General features: G+C 37.8%; 1 protein-coding gene across 1 annotated transcript in view; it reads left to right on the top strand.

Annotated features, from left to right (window-relative positions):
• Positions 1 to 17765, top strand: part of LOC124594398 (RNA pseudouridylate synthase domain-containing protein 2-like) — a 551085-nt gene extending 533320 nt beyond the window's left edge. Inside the window, exons 10-11 of the mRNA XM_047132767.1 lie at positions 7773 to 8062; positions 12754 to 17765. Coding sequence (XP_046988723.1) covers positions 7773 to 8062; positions 12754 to 12825 — 362 coding nt within the window. The 3' untranslated portion in view covers positions 12826 to 17765. The remainder of the gene's footprint in view (positions 1 to 7772; positions 8063 to 12753) is intronic.
• The last annotated feature ends 1283 nt before the right edge of the window (positions 17766 to 19048 follow it).

The raw sequence follows: 19048 nt of genomic DNA, 5'->3' as shown, positions 1-19048 counted from the left end.
GATTCAGTAGTGGGAATGCCTTCCATCGGTTCTGATCCTGATGTTTGGGTATCTGAGGTCTCAATTTGCCCCTCAGTTTGTTTTTCTTTGTTTTCTTTAGTTGTGTCCATATTGGTCCTACGAGATTTGGGTATCTACAAGGTCCACACCACGAATACCGTGCGCAGTGTAAGGCTACTTATTTAGGGGAGTCACCCGGTATCCCTAAGGCTCCAATTGCGACACATCTTCCCATATGCCACGCACCCCTTGGTATGGATCACATCTCACCTTGGGTTGGGTCAGGGAACTGGATAGGACTAGGAGTGGGTAGGGACATTGTGGGACACTCTTAGTCTGATCCATCGGCTGAGGCCTTTCCGGCAGTAGGTCCTCTACCTTCGGCATAGCCCTCAGCTTCAAGCGGACGTGCAAGCCTTGCACCCACACAGTGCTTCGTCGAGGTGGTGTCCCCCGGAGAGGACGTTGTTCATTAAAAGATCACGTAGTTCTTCATGTGATGTACATGGATAGCATAACACAGTGTGGATGCAAAGTTGGTGACTTTACTTATGAGCCACATGTGGATCCAGCCTCATTACAAACATTGAATGTAACATGGAGCTTGTTGTGAACACAACATGAACCTAACTGAATTACATAAAAATCTTAAAAAAGAACTACACGATTCATGTTTTCTAATGGGTGCGCATCAGCCTTTACATTATTATTTTTTATATACTGGTATTCATGTGCACATGAAATGAAGGGAAGCAAGATAAGAACAAATCATTGTAATGCATATGGGTATGGGGACATAAACTGGAGGTGCAGGTGGGAGAAAGAGAACCAGGGAAAAGTGTGGGTGTGGGTGAAGTGAGGATGGGTAAGGAAGATGGGAAAGGATTGTGGCAAATGTCAGTAGCACTGAGAAAGAAGACTGAGGAGGGGGAAGCAAGAGGATGAATGTCCACCCACGGTTATAATGCACCTTAATTGCATAGCAAATGCAACTGATAATGTACTACTCTAACGGCTTGTACTATCGCTGCCACTGCAGCTTCTAATAATGGTGGTGGTGATAATAAAAATAATAAAATTCTGTTGACTTACCCCTCACTTCCCAGCCCCCTCACGTCTCTCAGCCTTTACCCCAAAAAAACTGTACATAGTGACTTGTGCACACTGATTGGAGTACATGCATTTTTATATGAATTTTATGTAATTCAGTTGGATTCATGTTGCCTCCTCCACAGTCTCTGTTTTGTATTCAGTGTTTGTAATGAGGCTGTGGCCATGTGTGACTCATAAGTAAAGTTGCAAACTTTATATCTGAGCTACGTTATGATACCCATGTACATGATATGAAGAATTATGTAATCTGTTAATGAACAATGTACAATAATTTTACTCTTTTCATCACTGCACTTTTTGCATTTGGAGTCTGACACTTGCCTTTGTAAATAATTTTAATATGAGATGTATTATGAGGTTTGCATTGACTGTACACATCATCCCGTATTTTGTCACCGTAAGGAACCCCATCTACTGGTTTGTGATGTAATTCTACGCAGTAATTTTCTTCGTAAGGAAATTTCTCTATCATTTTTAGTTGAAACTCCAATTTATTCTTTTACAACGCAACTACTTGTAAGGCACATGTAAAAACAATTTATCAATGCCAAGTCTACATTGTTAACTTCTTTTATATTTTATAAAGTTTCTATAAGCAAGTCTGTAGGTAACTGGCAGATATACCATTACACTAGTGACCAGTTGCAACTGACTTGAATTAACACCTTGTAGCAACACTACCAGTTTGAATTTTGCTGTGGTACGCAGTATATGACAGGTCATTATGCAGTAATGTGTCAGTAATCGTCAACTGTGTTTTACATTGAAGTTTATTTGTATGTTTGAAATGTGGTAAGATTTCAGAATAACTTTTGCAGTGTTGTTATATAACATTTCTGTGACTATTACCTATTTATCATACCTTGTATATACTTCTTTGTAGCCTTTGAAAATAACGTAATATTAGAATGTGTAAGTCAGTTTTCATTCAATAAAAAGTTTGGCTGGGACAAGTGAAGTTTCATGCACTCATTGCCCTTGTACATCTTTTTTTCCAACCAGATCTTCCTCACCTCCCCATATTCTTAGATGGTACGGTCTCCTCAAATTTCCTTTCCCCAGAACTCACTGTATCAAAAAACATCTATTTTGCACACCTATAAAGTCTTTTGGTATCAGCCACTATCACTAATGTTATTGTTATTATCATCATCATCATCACTATTAGTAGCTGCTGCAGCAGCAGTAGTACAAGTACTGCCACCGTTAACTTTATTAGTTCATAGGCAGTATTACTTACTTCAATTATCATTACAGATATTTAGATCATTTTAATATTGTTTGTCATATTAAAATTGTTATTTCTTAAGTAACAATAATGTAAAAAATGTACTTTATGTGTGAAATCCTGGTCTTGTGTAAAAGAATGCCAGATAGTGCTAATCAGATCTGGTTAAACAAACAAATAAATAAATAAAACAATGGAAACTCCAGGTAGGAGTATCAATAATGTAGGAAAAGATAGATTACTACTTACTGTAAAAATAACACTCTAAGTTGCAGACAGGCATTATTAGAAGACACTTACACATAACTTTTCTGCCTCAGCCTTTGTCAGAAAAAGAGAAACACACGCCATTCATTCACACAAGCAAGCACACCTCATGCACACATCACCACCTCCAGCAGCTTTGGCCAGAATGCAACTATCACATGGGATGGAAGCAGCAATCTGGAGGGAGTGGGGAAGGGGAAGGGGAAGAGAGATCAGTGTACAGGTGGGGGGAGAGAGGAGCACTGTCTGGCGGAGTGTGCAAGGACCAGAATGCCAACAGGTGCAACGTCAGGAGGTTGTGAGGCAGGGAGGTGGGGAAAGTGGAGCAAAAAAGGAGTGTGTGGGGACAGTGTGTTACCATAGTTTGAGGTCGGGATGATTACGGGAGTGGAGAATATGTTATAAGGATAACTCCCATCTGTGCTGTTCAGAAAAGCTAGTGGTGGAGGGGAGGATCGAGGTGGCTCAGGATCCTCCCCTCCACCACCAGATTTTCTGAACTGTGCAGATGGGAGTTATCCTTACAACACATTCTCCACCCCCATAATTATTCTGGCATCAACCTACGGTAACAAACTGTCACTGCACCCTCCACCCAACAGTTTCCACCTTCTCTGTCCTATCGCCTCCTCCCCATTCTTGTCCCCCACCCTCTTTGTTTGCCACCCTCTGCCAATGCATTCGCCCATCTTTCCCTGTTCCTCCCTTTTTTCGCTCGTTTTTCCCTACTCCCCTGCCCCCACACACTCCTGACATGTGGGATGGAAGCAGCAATCTGATGGGGGCAGGAAAGGGGAGGGGTAAGGGATAGCAGTGTATGTGTGGCAGAGTGTGCAGCAACTATAAGACCAACACACACAGTGTCAGGAGGGTGTGGGGCAGGGAAGTGGGGAAAAAAGAGCGAAAAAGAATAGGAGCAGGGAAAGATGGGCGAGTGCATTGGCAGAGGGTGAAAAACAAAGGGGGTGGGAGGCAAGAATGGGGAAGAGGTGATAGGACAGAGTGGGTGGAAACAATTGGGTGGGGTTGCGGGGACAGTTTTTTATCATACGTTGATGCCAGAATAATTATGGGAGTGTGTATTTAGGACAAGTCCTATCTGCACAGTTCAGAAAAGCTGATGGTGGAGGGGAGGAACCCGAGCCACCTCAATCCTCCCCTCCACCACCAGCTTTTCTGAACAGAACAGAGGGGAGTTATCTTTACAACATATTCTCAACTCCTGTAATTGTACTGGCCTCAAACTATGGTAATATACTGTCCCCACACTCTCCACCCAACAGTTTCCATCCCTTCTCTCCTATCACCTCCTCCCCGTTCTTGTCTCCTACCCTCTTTGATTGCCACCCTGTTACCAATGTACTCACTCCTCTTTTCCTACTCCTTTCCTTTTTTGCTCTGTTTTCCCCGCCACCTTGCCTCACAACCTCCTGATGTCGTGCCTGTTGGCATTCTAGTCCCTGCATTATCTGCCAGACAGTGCTCCTCTCTTCCCCGATCTGTACACTGATATCCCTTCCCCACCCCCTCCAGATTGCTGCTTCTGTCCCATGTGATAGTTGCATTCTGGCCCGAGTTGCCAGAGTTGTCAGTCGTGTGTGTGTGTGGTGTGCTTTCTTGTGTGAATGAATGGTGTGTGTTTCCCTTTTTCCAATGAAGGCTGAGGCCAAAAGCTTATGTGTAAGTCTCTTTTAATTGTGTCCGTCTGCTACTTAGTGTGTTACCTTTATGGTAAATAAATAAAATAAGTATTATATATACCACAGCTGGATAAACTGAAAGAACCAGAGATTGTACAGAGTTTCAGGGAGAGCATAAGGGAACAATTGACAGGAATGGGGGAAAGAAATACAGTAGAAGAAAAATGGGTAGCTTTGAGGGATGAAATAGTGAAGGCAGCAGAGTATCAAATAGGTAAAAAGACGAGGGCTAGTAGAAACCCTTGGGTAACAGAAGAAATATTGAATTTAATTGATGAAAGGAGAAAATATAAAAATGCAGTAAATGAAGCAGGCAAAAAGGAATACAAACGTCTCAAAAATGAGATCCACAGGAAGTGCAAAATGGCTAAGCAGGGATGGCTAGAGGACAAATGTAAGGCTGTAGAGGCTTATCTCACTAGGGGTAAGATAGATACTGCCTACAGGAAAATTAAAGAGCCCTTTGGAGAAAAGAGAACCACTTGCATGAATATTAAGAGCTTTGATGGAAACCCAGTTCTAAGCAAAGAAGGGAAATCAGAAAGATGGAAGGAGTATATAGAGGGCCTATACAAGGGCAATGTACTTGAGGACAATATTATGGAAATGGAAGAGGATGTAGATGAAGATGAAATGGGAGATATGATATTGCGTGAAGAGTTTGACAGAGCACTGAAAGACCTGAGTCGAAACAAGGCCCCCGGAGTAGACACCATTCCGTTAGAACTACTGACAACCTTGGGAGAGCCAGTCCTGACAAAACTCCACCATTTGGTAAGCAAGATGTATGAGACAGACGAAATACCCTCAGACTTCAAGAAGAATATAATAATCCCAATCGCAAAGAAAGCAGGTGTTGACAGATGTGAAAATTACCGAACTATCAGTTTAATAAGTCACAGCTGCAAAATACTAACGCGAATTCTTTACAGACGAATGGAAAAACTGATAGAAGCCGACCTCGGGGAAGATTAGTTTGGATTCCGTAGAAATGTTGGAACACATGAGGCAATACTGACCCTTATGACTTATCTTAGAAGAAAGATTAAGGAAAGGCAAACCTACGTTTCTAGCATTTGTAGACTTAGAGAAAGCTTTTGACAATATTGATTGGAATACTCTCTTTCAAATTCTGAAGGTGGCAGGGGTAAAATACAGAGAGCGAAAGGCTATTTACAATTTGTACAGAAAGCAGATGGCAGTCATACGAGTCGAGGGGTATGAAAGGGAAGCAGTGGTTGGGAAGGGAGTGAGACAGGGTTGTAGCCTTTCCCCGATGTTATTCAATCTGTATATTGAGCAAGCAATCAAGGAAACAAAAGAAAAGTTCGGAGTAGGTATTAAAATCCATGGAGAAGAAATAAAAACTTTGAGGTTCGCCGATGACATTGTAATTCTGTCAGAGACAGCAAAGGACTTTGAAGAGTAGTTGAACGGAATGGACAGTCTCTTGAAAGGAGGGTATAAGATGAACATCAACAAAAGCAAAATGAGGATAATGGAATGTAGTCGAATTAAGTCGGGTGATGCTGAGGGAATTAGATTAGGAAATGATACACTTAAAGTAGTAAAGGAGTTTCGCTATTTGGGGGTGCAAAATAACTGATGATGGTCGAAGTAGAGAGGATATTAAATGTAGACTGGCAATGGCAAGGAAAGCTTTTCTGAAGAAGAAACATTTGTTAACATCGAGTATAGATTTAAATGTCAGGAAGTCATTTCTGAAAGTATTTGTATGGAGTGTAGCCATGCATGGAAGTGAAACGTGGATGATAAATAGCTTAGACAAGAAGAGAATAGAAGCTTTCGAAATGTGGTGCTACAGAAGAATGCTGAAGATTAGATGGGTTGATCACATAACTAATGAGGAGGTATTGAATAGAATTGGGGAGAAGAGGAGCTTGTGGTACAACTTGACAAGAAGAAGGGATCGGTTGGTAGGACATGTTCTGAGACATCGAGAGATCACCAATTTAGTATTGGAGGGCAGCGTGGAGGGTAAAAATCGTAGAGGGAGACCAAGAGATGAATACACTAAGCAGATTCAGAAGGATGTAGATTGCAGTAGGTACTGGGAGATGAAGAAGCTTGCACAGGATAGAGTAGCATGGAGAGCTGCATCAAACCAGTCTCAGGACTGAAGACCACAACAACAATACCACACCTAAAATTCTAATAACATAGCACATTAGCCAGTCAGGACAATCACAATTCCTCAAAATGAATGCAACTTGTCTTAGTAACCACACCATTAATCTTTGTTATTTTGTGGCCAGTTATTGAAGCACCACCACCATACCATTTCATACAAGCAAAATTATAAATGAATCTTGAAGATTGGTGTTAGTAGATGGGTTCAGATAATGGACAAGTATGCCCTATCATACAAATGCAGCACAATAAATACTCCAGTCTTCATTCTTAGCTACTTGAGAAAGCCTTAAAGTACCTAAATGGTTATAGTTCCCTAAAATTTATTTTTTCTAGTGACACAGCAACTTTAAAACAAATCCCACATCGTTAATGTCGGAACATCTTTTGTTGTCTCCAACTTACATAGGAGGAAATGAATATTGTAATAATATAAGTGAAACTAGAGTTCACATGGAAATATTTAGGTATTCATTTTTCCCATGTACTGTTCAAGAGTAGAATTATAGATAAATAATCTGAAAGTGCTTCTATACGCTCTCTGCCAAACACTTAAATTTGAATTGCAGAGTAATTATGTAGATGTAGATATGTATTCTGCTGCATACTTCATGCATGATAAAGCTACCGGAATGGTATGAGAGAAAAAGTAAATCACATTGCTCGCTATGGTGGACTGAGAGAATTTGCTAAGTGGCAGGAGTAGGGGTCTCAGAGTGAATTGGTTTGTCAAAACATTTTCCAATCTTGACTATAATAAAGTATTTGTTGTGCTTTGCAAAATATTTATAATAATATGATGTCTTTTTGGAAACTGCTTTCAGACAAACCAAGATCAGAGTTACAGTAATTACGGATTTTGGAGGTGGGAGGAGTTTTCCTAAGGCCATTATGATAGGCTTGATTTCAATATATTTATGTGAAAAGTTTTGAGCTTTCAAATGCTGTTAAAAAGTATACCATCCTATTAAAAAGAATATATGTTTCATTATCTCAGTTGATACGATAGTTTAAGAGTATTAAATGTACAACACAATTGTGTATCCCTCTGCATACTATCATCTGCCTGCAAATGAATCTGTGAGAAGACTATTTGGTGAAAAATGTCTGTTATCATTCTGTAAGGATCTTAAATATAAGAAAAATGGCTGAAAGACATGATTTTGGTCTCTCTCTCTCTCTCCCTCCCTCTCTCTCTCTCTCTCTCTCTCTCTCTTTCTCTCTTACTCAAATTTTCATTTAATTTGATATATTTATAATGGAATAAATTTATGTAATCTGTACTAACATCAGATGTATTTCTTCTTGTCTAGGTATCACATGTGATGAAGATGACGTCAGCAGGGAAGCTTCACCTTGTGAAGAAACTTGTGAAAATGAGGTAGTGGGAGTGACTCAACAAGAATCTGTTGCACCTCGCACAGACTCTCTGGAAAATAGGACAAAAGTGACAGTGGCAACTCAGACTGGCCATGAAGCACCTGACTTCAGCTTCAATATGGATAAAATGACATATGATAAACACTGTTATGAATGTAAAGTTCGATACAGGGATCCAAAGCCTAGAGACCTTGTTATGTATTTACATGCCTGGAAGTACAAGGTGGGTATGAATTTAATGAATGTTGGACAAATGATCTTGCTGTTCTTGCTATGTATGAATTTTTTAAAAAGCGTAAACCCTTGTTAATGCAGAGTATGTGGGAAAAATGTATCTTTTGAATAGTGCTTTGGACTACTAAATTTTCTTATGAGGTGAGTCCGGAAAGTAAGTACCATTTGGTTCTAAAACCATGCAGCACTAGTGTTGTAGTTCCACATGTTCACACTCATCTCTCTCTGGTTCACTGTCTTTCCACTGATGCCATTACAGCAGAATTGTGTTGTGTTTACATGTGTTAGTGGTCATTCAAAATGCTTGAGACACTTTCTGAGCACACTGATCGTGAAGTTCATTCTGAAATAATGTTTTTGAACACTAAGAATGTTAAGCCAGGTAAAATTCATTATCATGTTGTAGAGATTTATGGTGAAAATGTAATGACTGATGTAATGGTGTGAAAGTGGGTGAGACAATTCAAAGACAGGTGAATCATTGTTCTTGACAAAACACAGAGTGGGCTGCCTTCTGTTTTCAACAGTGGTTTGGTTGAGAAAGTGGGAAGAAAATTCTTGGAAACAAATGGCTCACAATAAGAAAGCTTTGTAATGAGTTTCTAAAAATTTCAAGAAACTACCTTGCATGTGATTGTCACGAATCACTTAAAATTTTGCAAACTGGGTTCTGAAAACTGTTACGGATGTGCACAAACAAAGTGACTTGGCAGTGCTTTGATATTCTTTACTTGATACCGTGAAGAGAGAGATGAATTCTTAAACATAATTGTGACTGATTATGAAACTTGGGTTGTCATGTCACTCCAGAATGGAGTGGAGGCATCCACGATCCCACAAAAAACAAAAATTCAGGGTGACATTGTCAGCACAAAGAGTCATGTCCACTTTGTTCCGGGACAGGCAGGGTGTTCTGCTTTTCAAGTTCCTTCCCAGAGATGAAACTATCAATGCAATACCATACTGTGAGACACTGAGAAAACTTTGGTGTGCAGTTCAAAACAAAAGGCTTCAAATGCTCAGCCAAGGCATTGTGTTGCTTCGTGACAGTGTATGTCCTCATTCTGCTGGTGTCACTCAAAACCTTATCCAGCAATTTGGTTGGGAGCATTTTGGTCACCTGCCATACAGCCCTGATCTCACACTTTCTGACTGTCAGTTGTTCCTGAACTTTGAGCATGATTTTGGAGGAAGGCACTGTGACAGCGATGATGATGAAAACAATGGTGTTCATCAGGTCTGCCTTCACTGGCAGCATAGAAAAATCGTTTCGCCACTGTGATAAATGTCTGAACAATAATGGCAACTTTAAAAAAAAAATAGGAAATGCTCTTTCTTGTAACAGTAAATTTTGATTTGGAAAAAAAGTTGAGTTTTTCCAGAACAGCACTTATTTTTCGGTTACGCCTCATGAAAGTATTGCAGTATTTGAACAACTTTAAACAAAAATTTTCAGGGTGTACATATGACACAGTGACAGTTCTGAAATTTTGCTAAGTGCTTTGTACTTCCAAGTTATAAAAGACGAAGTGTATCTTTCCAAAACTACTTTGATTATTTGAAATTTGTCACTTACGTCATTGATACAACTGCATGTGTGATACATTGGTGCCATACAGATGTATTTGTTAACCTAGAAATGAATAATGAAAAATCTGAAGCATATACATGGAACTCTCTGGTATTTGCTGCAAAGATAGTTCTATAGTGTTTTAAATAATAGAAGGAGTAAAGGTAATGACTCATTATATAATTCAGGGTGTAGTGGACGACAAATACATAAACAGTTGGCTAACAAAACTTCATACACATGGCGGCATCATTCTGGTACTGCAGTCCATCAGGGATGAAGAGTATTGGGTGGGTAAGAGAAACAAGGAGGAGAGGATTCAGAGACGGGAGTATACTATCCCAATCGGCATAGGTAGCAAAAGTTCAGTATCACTCGACACACAGCGTTGTGGTGACCAATGGATCAAGTAGCACTTTTGAGTGGTCAGTAATGACTAAGTTCACATAATGAATGAGTTGCTACAAATATTGTTTACAAGAAAATACGGAAGAGAGAAAACTGTGAAACAAACAATAGTCAGACACTCACCAAGCGGCTGCAGGAGATCACATATACAAAAAGATGTTACAGTTTGAAAGCTTTCAGAGCTAGTGGCTCCTTCTTCTGGTGGGATGGTTGAAGGGGAAGGAAGAGGGGTGACGGAAAAGGACTGGAGAGGTTTAGGAAAAGGGGTAGAGCTCGGAAAAGGCACCTAGAATCCAGGTTCAGGGGAGACTTACCGGACGGGATGAGAAGGAAAGAATGATTGTTGGGGACTGCATTGGACAAGATTTGAAAACCTGAGAGCTTAAAGGTGAATGATGGGGTATAATAGTCAGACACTGTATCAAATAGTGCAGTTCTGAGGCTTCAGGTGATAAGAGGGAAGTGGCCTTGTGTGACCACACATATATTTAAGCACAGAACTTTACCGGCAGGTGCACCAATTGTACACTCTGCTTGCGTCATTTGTGGAGTTATGAGGAACTGCTTTTCAGCCACAATGTCTCAGACTCCGTATCAAAACTTCAATATTGCAGCTTGGTGGAGGATCCAAATTATTATCAGATATGAGAGGGAGGGTAGGGAAGGGCAGGTGACAGTTCGTAGGGAGTGATGACAAGGGAGTGAGAGTGATGTGACATGAATTAACAGACTGTGGCACAGGCAGGAGAAGATGTATGTGGCACATTATTACGAAGAAATTGATGGATGTGAGGGAAAGGAGGGAGGGCAAGGAGGAAAAGGTAGACAATGGTGTGGTTATAGATTGAATGTGTGAAATGGGAGGCATGGAGGCAGTAGTTGAGCTGAGGGTGTGGCACAGCAGCTAACAGAGATTGGGGTCAGGAGGACTATGTGATCAAAGAAGTGTTATAAGCTAGTATTGATATTGCAGGGGGGGATTCAGATGGTACAGGTTGTGACGCAGCTATTGCAGTGGAGCATGTTCTTAATTGTGTTCTTGGTCACAGTTTCATAGTGACAATTCATCTGGATAGGCAACAGGTTGGTTGTTATACCCACAAGGAAGGCCATGCAGAAGTTAAAACAATGCTAGCACATGATATTACTACTTTCAACGATTGCTTTCAATGGAGAACAAAGGACAGGCCTTGCACATGGGTCTTTCACAGGGATATGATGCACATAGCACGGGGTTGTTGATAGACATTGCATAAGGATGGGCCAGCATAATTCACAGATTGTGTGGCCACACTAGAGGTGGAAATATTTTGCGAGACTGTTCCTCATTTCAAGGCAGGATCGAAGGTAGTCAAGGCCCTGGCAGGGTATGGGTGGTTGGAGAATCAGGGGCATAGGTCAGCAAAGCACAGAAGGTCTGTTTATGGTTTCGGTCGTAATGGTAGTTACCCTCTGTGAGAAACTCAAGCATACTGGGGGAGGGGGAGAGATTGCCTGTCACTGTGAAAGTGCTGCCCATGGGTGTCTGGAGTGTGTGTGAGAGACCTTTTAGAATGAATGAGATGATAGCTATCAGTGTGAGATTCTGTGATTAGTTGGTTCACTTTATACAGACAAAGGCTTTTATGGGGTCCACTGAAGAGAGGGAGGTCCACATCAAGAAAGGATGCATGTTGAGCTGAAGGTGAACAACTGATGCAGATAGGAGAGAATGGATGCAGATAACGAAGAAAAACATCAGTGATCTGAAACTAGACAAATATTTAAGTATTTTATGCGGCAAGGAAGGTTTCCTGTAAATGACCCATAAGCAGGTGGTCTTATGAGGATTGTAATGCTGTAGATTTGTTTGTATATACTCCACTTAAAAAGATATTTCCTCCTCCATGTCATTGAGTGCCATATGCATTTTCACTTTCCTTCACGAGGTCTGGCTAACCAATGCTGCATCCCTATGTTGTCCGCTCCACCCTCTGCTTAACTTTTCTCCACTCAGGCTGAAGAACCATAACATGTTTTTGTCAATGTGTTATCTCCAAGGAAGTGAGCCTGCTGATCCACTGCTGTCCCAACTGTACTGTGATTGGTTACACTTACTGTCTCCATTGTCTGTGTTCCAACCAGGAGTTACAGTGTTTTAACATCCTCCATTTGTACACTGGTGACAAAATGTTACTAAGGCTTTTTCATTTGATCTGATAGGTTACAATGACCTTATGTTGCATTATCCACATGTTTTCCTATATAATATGTGAGTCCTGTCTGTTAAGACACTTGTTGCTTTCCATTGGTATTTACAGATAGAAATTTCAAAAAATTCAATAGAGGCTCACAATTCTTAAAAAATACCATAGATTTTTGTTCCATGTAGTCACTAGATAACTCTTCCAATACACATTAGCTTAGTGGTAACATTAGACAATTTTGAAAAGATAAATGAGAAAGTCCTTTGCTGTAATGTCATCTTTGAACTTACTCGAGGCTAGTAAATTTTAAAAGGCTGACTGAATGTGACTTGTCAAAGGTGTACGTGATATTGAAATTATTACCTTATATACAAAAATGATGACAACTTTTGTAGTATTGCAGATAGTAGATTGACAAATTTTAGTACTTTATGTGACATCCATGACTAATTCCAAAATACATTGAAATGTTACATGCCCATATTCACATTTCTACTTGTTTGCCTGCTTTTATAGGGCCCCGGATGGTCATATGAAACAGAACTTCCCGACTGGGCAAGAGTGGACTGGACAGAGCCTGATGAATGAACAATCTTTTACCAGCTGCACTAAGCAGGTGTCATGCAGGGTCCAACAACCAACTAAAGAAGATTCAGCTAGCATTTCTTTTCATGTATTTGCCTCAGAGAACATTGCTGAAGTTTTGTAATCAACAATGAAAAATTTATATGGAATGGTGTGATATTTTGAGGAATGTTAATCAGTGGTATCCATGGCTGAATGTGTGAAGTCCATATGAAGACGTGGTTCAAGAACAATAGTTTAGTTTGTTAGAGTGTGTATGGGTGATGTTATCTGTCATCAGACAATTCTGTTTATGACAAAAGCATTGACTGGCTATTGGCTGTGTGCAGTGTTCAGAGAGAAAACTTGAACATCCTTGAAATTCTTTTATTTTATTTTATTTTACTTTTTTTTAACCAGAGAGGAAAAGTACTATAGCAGAAAATTATGTGCTGCCAACTACAGGTCATGCTTAAGATGGACTTTAAACAAGTTCTCAATATCCTGAGATTATACATGTTGTAAGTGGATCAGTTTAAGCTACTGAATGAAGACCCATCTATGTAACATACATTTATGTTAATTGAGTAAATGCATCCACTTTTGGATGTATATTGTCATTAACTGAGAAAACAGAGAGCACAGAATGAATAAGTACATTTAGTAAGGTTTGGACATAGTCATAAATTTTAAATCTATCAAATAAATGCATATCAGATGACAATGTGCTCTACACTCTGGTAAGTGTTGCACACATTGGCAGTTTGCACTAGAAACAATCTTTCATAATAGATGTTTGTGTTACGAATTTTATTTTCTGGTACATCTATAAGACTAAACTGAATTTTTAGTGCAACAGTATTGAGAACAGTCACTGAGTCATGGTGGATCACAAACATATAATGCACAAAATTATTGAGTTTCATAATTAAAATATCTGTGTCATATAAAGATATCTAAATGTTTGTGTCTCTTTAAATTGTGAATATTTGTAAATGTAACAGTGATGGGATTTAGTTATTGTCTGATTGGCAGAAGTGTGAGAGGATATTTACTGAGTGATGTAGGTAATAAAGCACTAAAAAGACCTATAGTAGGAAGTATTTGAGTCTCATGATTTGGAATTGGAGAATACTGTTAACTTTTCACTAAACAAAATTGTTAAATAGTTCACAATGTAAGTCATATGTGCAGATTTCGTTGTCAGTTGGGCTACAACTACAAACAGAATAACTTTTCTGGACAAATTATAATTTACATTAAATGATTTTTAATGTTAAGGTTCTGTCCAACATAACCTGCTAATACAGCTACCGTCTCATGTACATAACTCATTTTATCCAAGACAAGCTGGTGTTGTATTGATCCCTTGCATAGCACATTCCTTGTCACATATATTCAATTGCAACTTTATACACTGTTGTACAACTTGTGATTGTAAGGTTACCAGATTTTCAAATACATGTATAAAAATCTCTTTGCATTGCTTGGATTCTAAAGTTTCTTTATTTGATTTAAATCAGATGGACGAATCATTTCGTAAGAAGTGCGAAAGAAACATGAATTATCTCAGCTGTTATTTAAAATCCATCTTCTGCATTTGATGATGTGTATAAAAATATCAGAACAATTGTGATAGTACACAGACTTGAGACATCAGAAATAGTATTCCCAGTAGCAGGCTAAAAATGCATATATTATAAGAGCTTCCCCTTTGGCCTTGTTTGTACTTAAAATGTGGTGTTAGGACTACAGACTGTGCCTTGTGAATTTCATTAAATGTTTTTAGAAGAAAAAGAATTTGCTATTAATGAAACAATTAATTTCAACATAGATTTTTACTTTCTTCCTCTGTAAATGTATCTGTGCTCTCAAAGCTGGTATGCTGTATACACTCTAATTACATTAGAAACTAAGTTGCATAGTGAATCTGATAAAAGTGTGAGATGGTAGTACATCTTCTTAAAACAATTTACATTCTCAAAAGTGTTACACTGGTTTTTCTCCAGCAAAGGTTTTTTTTTTATTTTTTATTTATTTTTTTTTTTAAAGGAAAGAGAGAGTCAACACATTTCCCCATGTTTCACATTTGTGCAATGACATTCTGGAAAAGTAAAATTTAACAATTAAAGACTTTAGGATAAATTACAACTTTGCTTGGCACCATGAAGCACTGTAAAGGGAAAATAAGAATTAAACAGGACAATATTGTTTAAATTTCCATTCAGTCAACAATGTATATGCCACAATGAATGAGCTGGTTGCCCAACCAGTTTAGCTGATTAGGCCTTTAGAATCCTTTTCTTTTACAATGAAATCTAATAAAAGTGGGATGTTAACAACTGATTTATGTTGCCAGTAATATTGACTGGATATATCATTGTATTAAAAAAAAAACTGCTACATACTTATGTTGCTTCATGCAGTTACTGCTTCTTGTTACTGTGTATTTGTAATTGCACAAATGGTGGCATAGTCTCTGCATTTTGTTAAATGACTTCAGTATTTTTTATACTAGAAGTGAAGTATGTTTTATTTTAGCTGCTACAAGAATGTACAAAGTAACAAGCATTGTATTGCATACAACATTTATAAAATATTAAGCTTCCTTCAGTATTTGCAGCATCCCACTTTTCCAACATATTCCTCTGCGCATGCAAATAGGAGAGATTAGATTATGCTGAACACAATCATCTGTTTATTTAACTTTTGACTTACCAGTTCTTTCTCAAAAGCTGTCACTGAAGAAGAGTTGGAGAACAAGCATAAAGATTCATTCAAAGTTTTGAACGATTGTGGTTTCCATTTCCTTATACTTTTATAGGTTTTGATAAAAATTTCTTATTTTTAAATGGAAATGTCTTTCTGCAAAGTGTTTCTCTTTGCATTCAACATCAAAAACAGAGTTGATTTGAAACTTTTGTAGTTTCACATATTTCCTTTAAGATTTGTCCTTATATGGCAAATCATGCTGTTACATTGGAAGTGTTACATGACATTACAGTCATGTCACTAGTATGTTGTTTGATGATACATTAGTGAACAGAGGAAACTGTAAAACACTTCTGAATGAACTCTGTGGTGGGAATTGTGTCAGTGTGTAAGAAAACTTCTATCTTAAATGCCAACAGATACCTTTTCTTCATACGTAACAAACTTGAATTTATTTTTTCCATAAGTTTCTTCTGAATCATGACCATTATGTGTACAACAATTGCACAGAACTCTATATGTAATCAAGTTACATTTTGTAGCAGCCAAAATAGCATATACATCTGCAGCTGGAGAAAAAAATCACACATTTCAATATGAAACCTTCATATAAATATTTTTTCTTGAGACCACAATGTAACAAACTGAAAGAGTTCTATTGTTGCATGATGATATGTGGTATTTTTCAAATATTGAGAAAATTGTGTTTTGTATTTTAGGATCAAATTTTAATAATGTATGTGATACTGACCTACATTTTACAGTCAGGTGTGCATAAGCATGTACTGATATGGGGCTTTATTGAAGATTTTATCATGTTGAGGAAGTGTGATAGTGTCATGCATATTTTTTAGCAACGTTCATTTACACCTATACTTTCCAACACATCATAGTTGCACTTTATCTTTCAATCACAGCCAGGGTATTATAGTGCCACAAACAATCACAGGATGTGAGAGTTGAAATTATATTTCAGTAAAAGAAATTTAGAATGTGATGCATTTTATTTCCCATTCTGTAACTGGTGTAATCTGCTCTATCTAAAAGTCTCTCTTACTAAAGTAAGCAAATGTGTTTGTAACACATTAGTTTTGTATTTTAATTACTGTGAATGTATATTTATGAAAGCCTCATATTCTTCATAAAAGTAAAATAATGCTTCATGTATGACAACAGAAATAATAGTGTAGTACTATATATGAATTATACAAAGAAATGATAATTTTTGATACCAAAGTAGTTCAGATTTTTGCTTTTGCATTCGCATTTGTACCATATTATAAGAAAAAATAACAGTGAGAAAACATTTTATAAGGCTGTTTAATGAGATATGAATAATCTGTCATTGTCTCTGAGAGAATTCTAACTGACAGTTTTCACTTGTGCTTGTTTAGCATCTTGTTTTTCCTCTGCACAGTAGTCTCTCCAATCTATCACTCCAGCAATCCCTCCTATTAAGACAATCAAGTTAAAACAACACATTCTCAACTAAACAGAATAAAAGGAGTATGCAACTACATTCCTATCAGCTTACTGTCACAAAGTGCTTTGTAATGCATTGGAAGTATTGGAGTTCACACTGAATGACAAATTAAGTGAAGGTTTGTATTTGTAAACATAACATCCACATGTTTTGTTACATTAAGTCCCAGTTTAAATTTTGTCCATCTTGAAAATCATGTATTATAGACAACCGATTGTTACAATACTTGGTATCATTTGTTTTGTGTGGCGTAGTTATATTTTTTTGTTGTCAGTGGCTAGTATTAGTTTATTTCATATGTTTGTGTAGCTCATTACATCCAGGCCTTCATTTAATTATAACTGAGCATCAAGATTTAGTAAGATGAGTATCTCCAAATAAAATTTAATTGTGAACTTACGGCTGAAGAAAAAAAGTCAATATATAAGTTAGTTATGTGTGATCAAATTTATGTGATGTATTAAACAATAAAAGACTTAAGTAACTGATGAATTTAAAGTGATGTAATGGTACTATTATTTAAAGAATGCGTATCTGTTATGTAATTTAAGATCTGCATTGTGTTCTAAATCAGGTCAGCTTCCTTGAACAAACTACCAATACTTACACACAGTGCCAGTATGTATTAGCATTCCTAAAATCTGGTTTGTGTTTGCAACAGGGTATGTGATTATTTCTTAGTGTTATTTTCCAAGCATAAACAGTGTACAAATTGAAAAAAGACCTTCAGTTGTTATTTCAGTTGACCAATAAAGCGAACTATATTTCATATTGTGTTGGAATCATTTCAAGCAAGTAATGTACTTGCAATACTGCCAGCGTGGCAGATTTCAATTGCCCATTCAGAGCCTTTCCTTCTACATGTACTGCTTTTCTTCTACTTCAAGTAGATACTTCATAATGCTGAAACTAAAGAAAAACCACGTTTTTAAAGACCTGTGTAGATATGAAGAATGTTTGTTTAAAATAAAAGAAAAACTTTCTTCCAACAGATAAGCATGAGTACGTTTAAAAGCAGTAATATTAGTATAGTAGTAGTAGTAGTAGTAGTAGTAGTAGTAGTACAGGGTGGTTATAATTAAAAATTTCACTTCTTGAGTCAGTGCAGATGGATAACTGTTTACCGTTTGGCTACTGAAAATAAGAATGATGTTCAGACTGTGTACTGCAAGATTTGCATTGTTAGTAGTGTCTGTGTGATGACATGCCGTTAGGCACCAGTACTGGTACAGCAACATAGGGTTGAAACAAAGGCATCAGTGTGCATTATAGTTGCAAAAAGTCAACATAGGTCTGGACAAGGTGGGCAAGACTTTATTTGTAAAAACTGTTTTATCAAAGCAACAGTGCAGTTGCTCTTCACAAATATTGAGACATTAAAGGAATGTGGAGAGGTCCTCTTTCTGCATTGTGGTTGAAGAACATGATTTGGAAGCTTGGATTAACTGGTGATTCATTATTTCTTAAGCAGTTCAATATTTCTCTTTCCCATTTCCTTAAAAATGTTTCCAAAATTCCTCATTGTCATATGATCACTCATTTTTCGTGAGAGCCACCTCACATAGTGAAAGTTTAATTATAACCAACCTGTGTATTTATCCATGAATCATACTTTATAATGATGATGGACATGTCATGTTTGTACAGCTTTAAACAAAATATTCTATCTGTTTACAAAGCAACTATAAATACAGCAACACAGGGGAGAAAGTTAAAGTGATGAAATGACAATTTTTACACATGTGTGTGAGTTGCTTTTGTGTGGGTGTATGTCTCTGTCATCTATTTTTGACGAAGGCCTTGCTGGCACAAAGCTTTATTTGTGACAGTCTTTTTGTTGTGCCTATCTGTGACTCATCATCTCAGCCATATGGTGAGTGGCAACTTTCCTTTTCATAATATTGTTACATAATCTGTAGATTTATATAATCTATACTTAATGAAACAGAACTGTTTTCCCTCCTTATGCTGAACTGGGCACCGTATGTTTCCTCCATGTTCAGTGTTAATTTAGTAAATTCTGCTCAATCATGTATTCCTCGAGGGTTTCAT

This window comes from Schistocerca americana, chromosome 2 (genome assembly GCF_021461395.2).
Source record: "Schistocerca americana isolate TAMUIC-IGC-003095 chromosome 2, iqSchAmer2.1, whole genome shotgun sequence".
Taxonomy (NCBI): Eukaryota; Metazoa; Arthropoda; class Insecta; order Orthoptera; family Acrididae; genus Schistocerca; species Schistocerca americana.
Note: the sequence above shows the minus strand (reverse complement) of the source record. Positions and strands in the feature narration are given on the sequence as shown.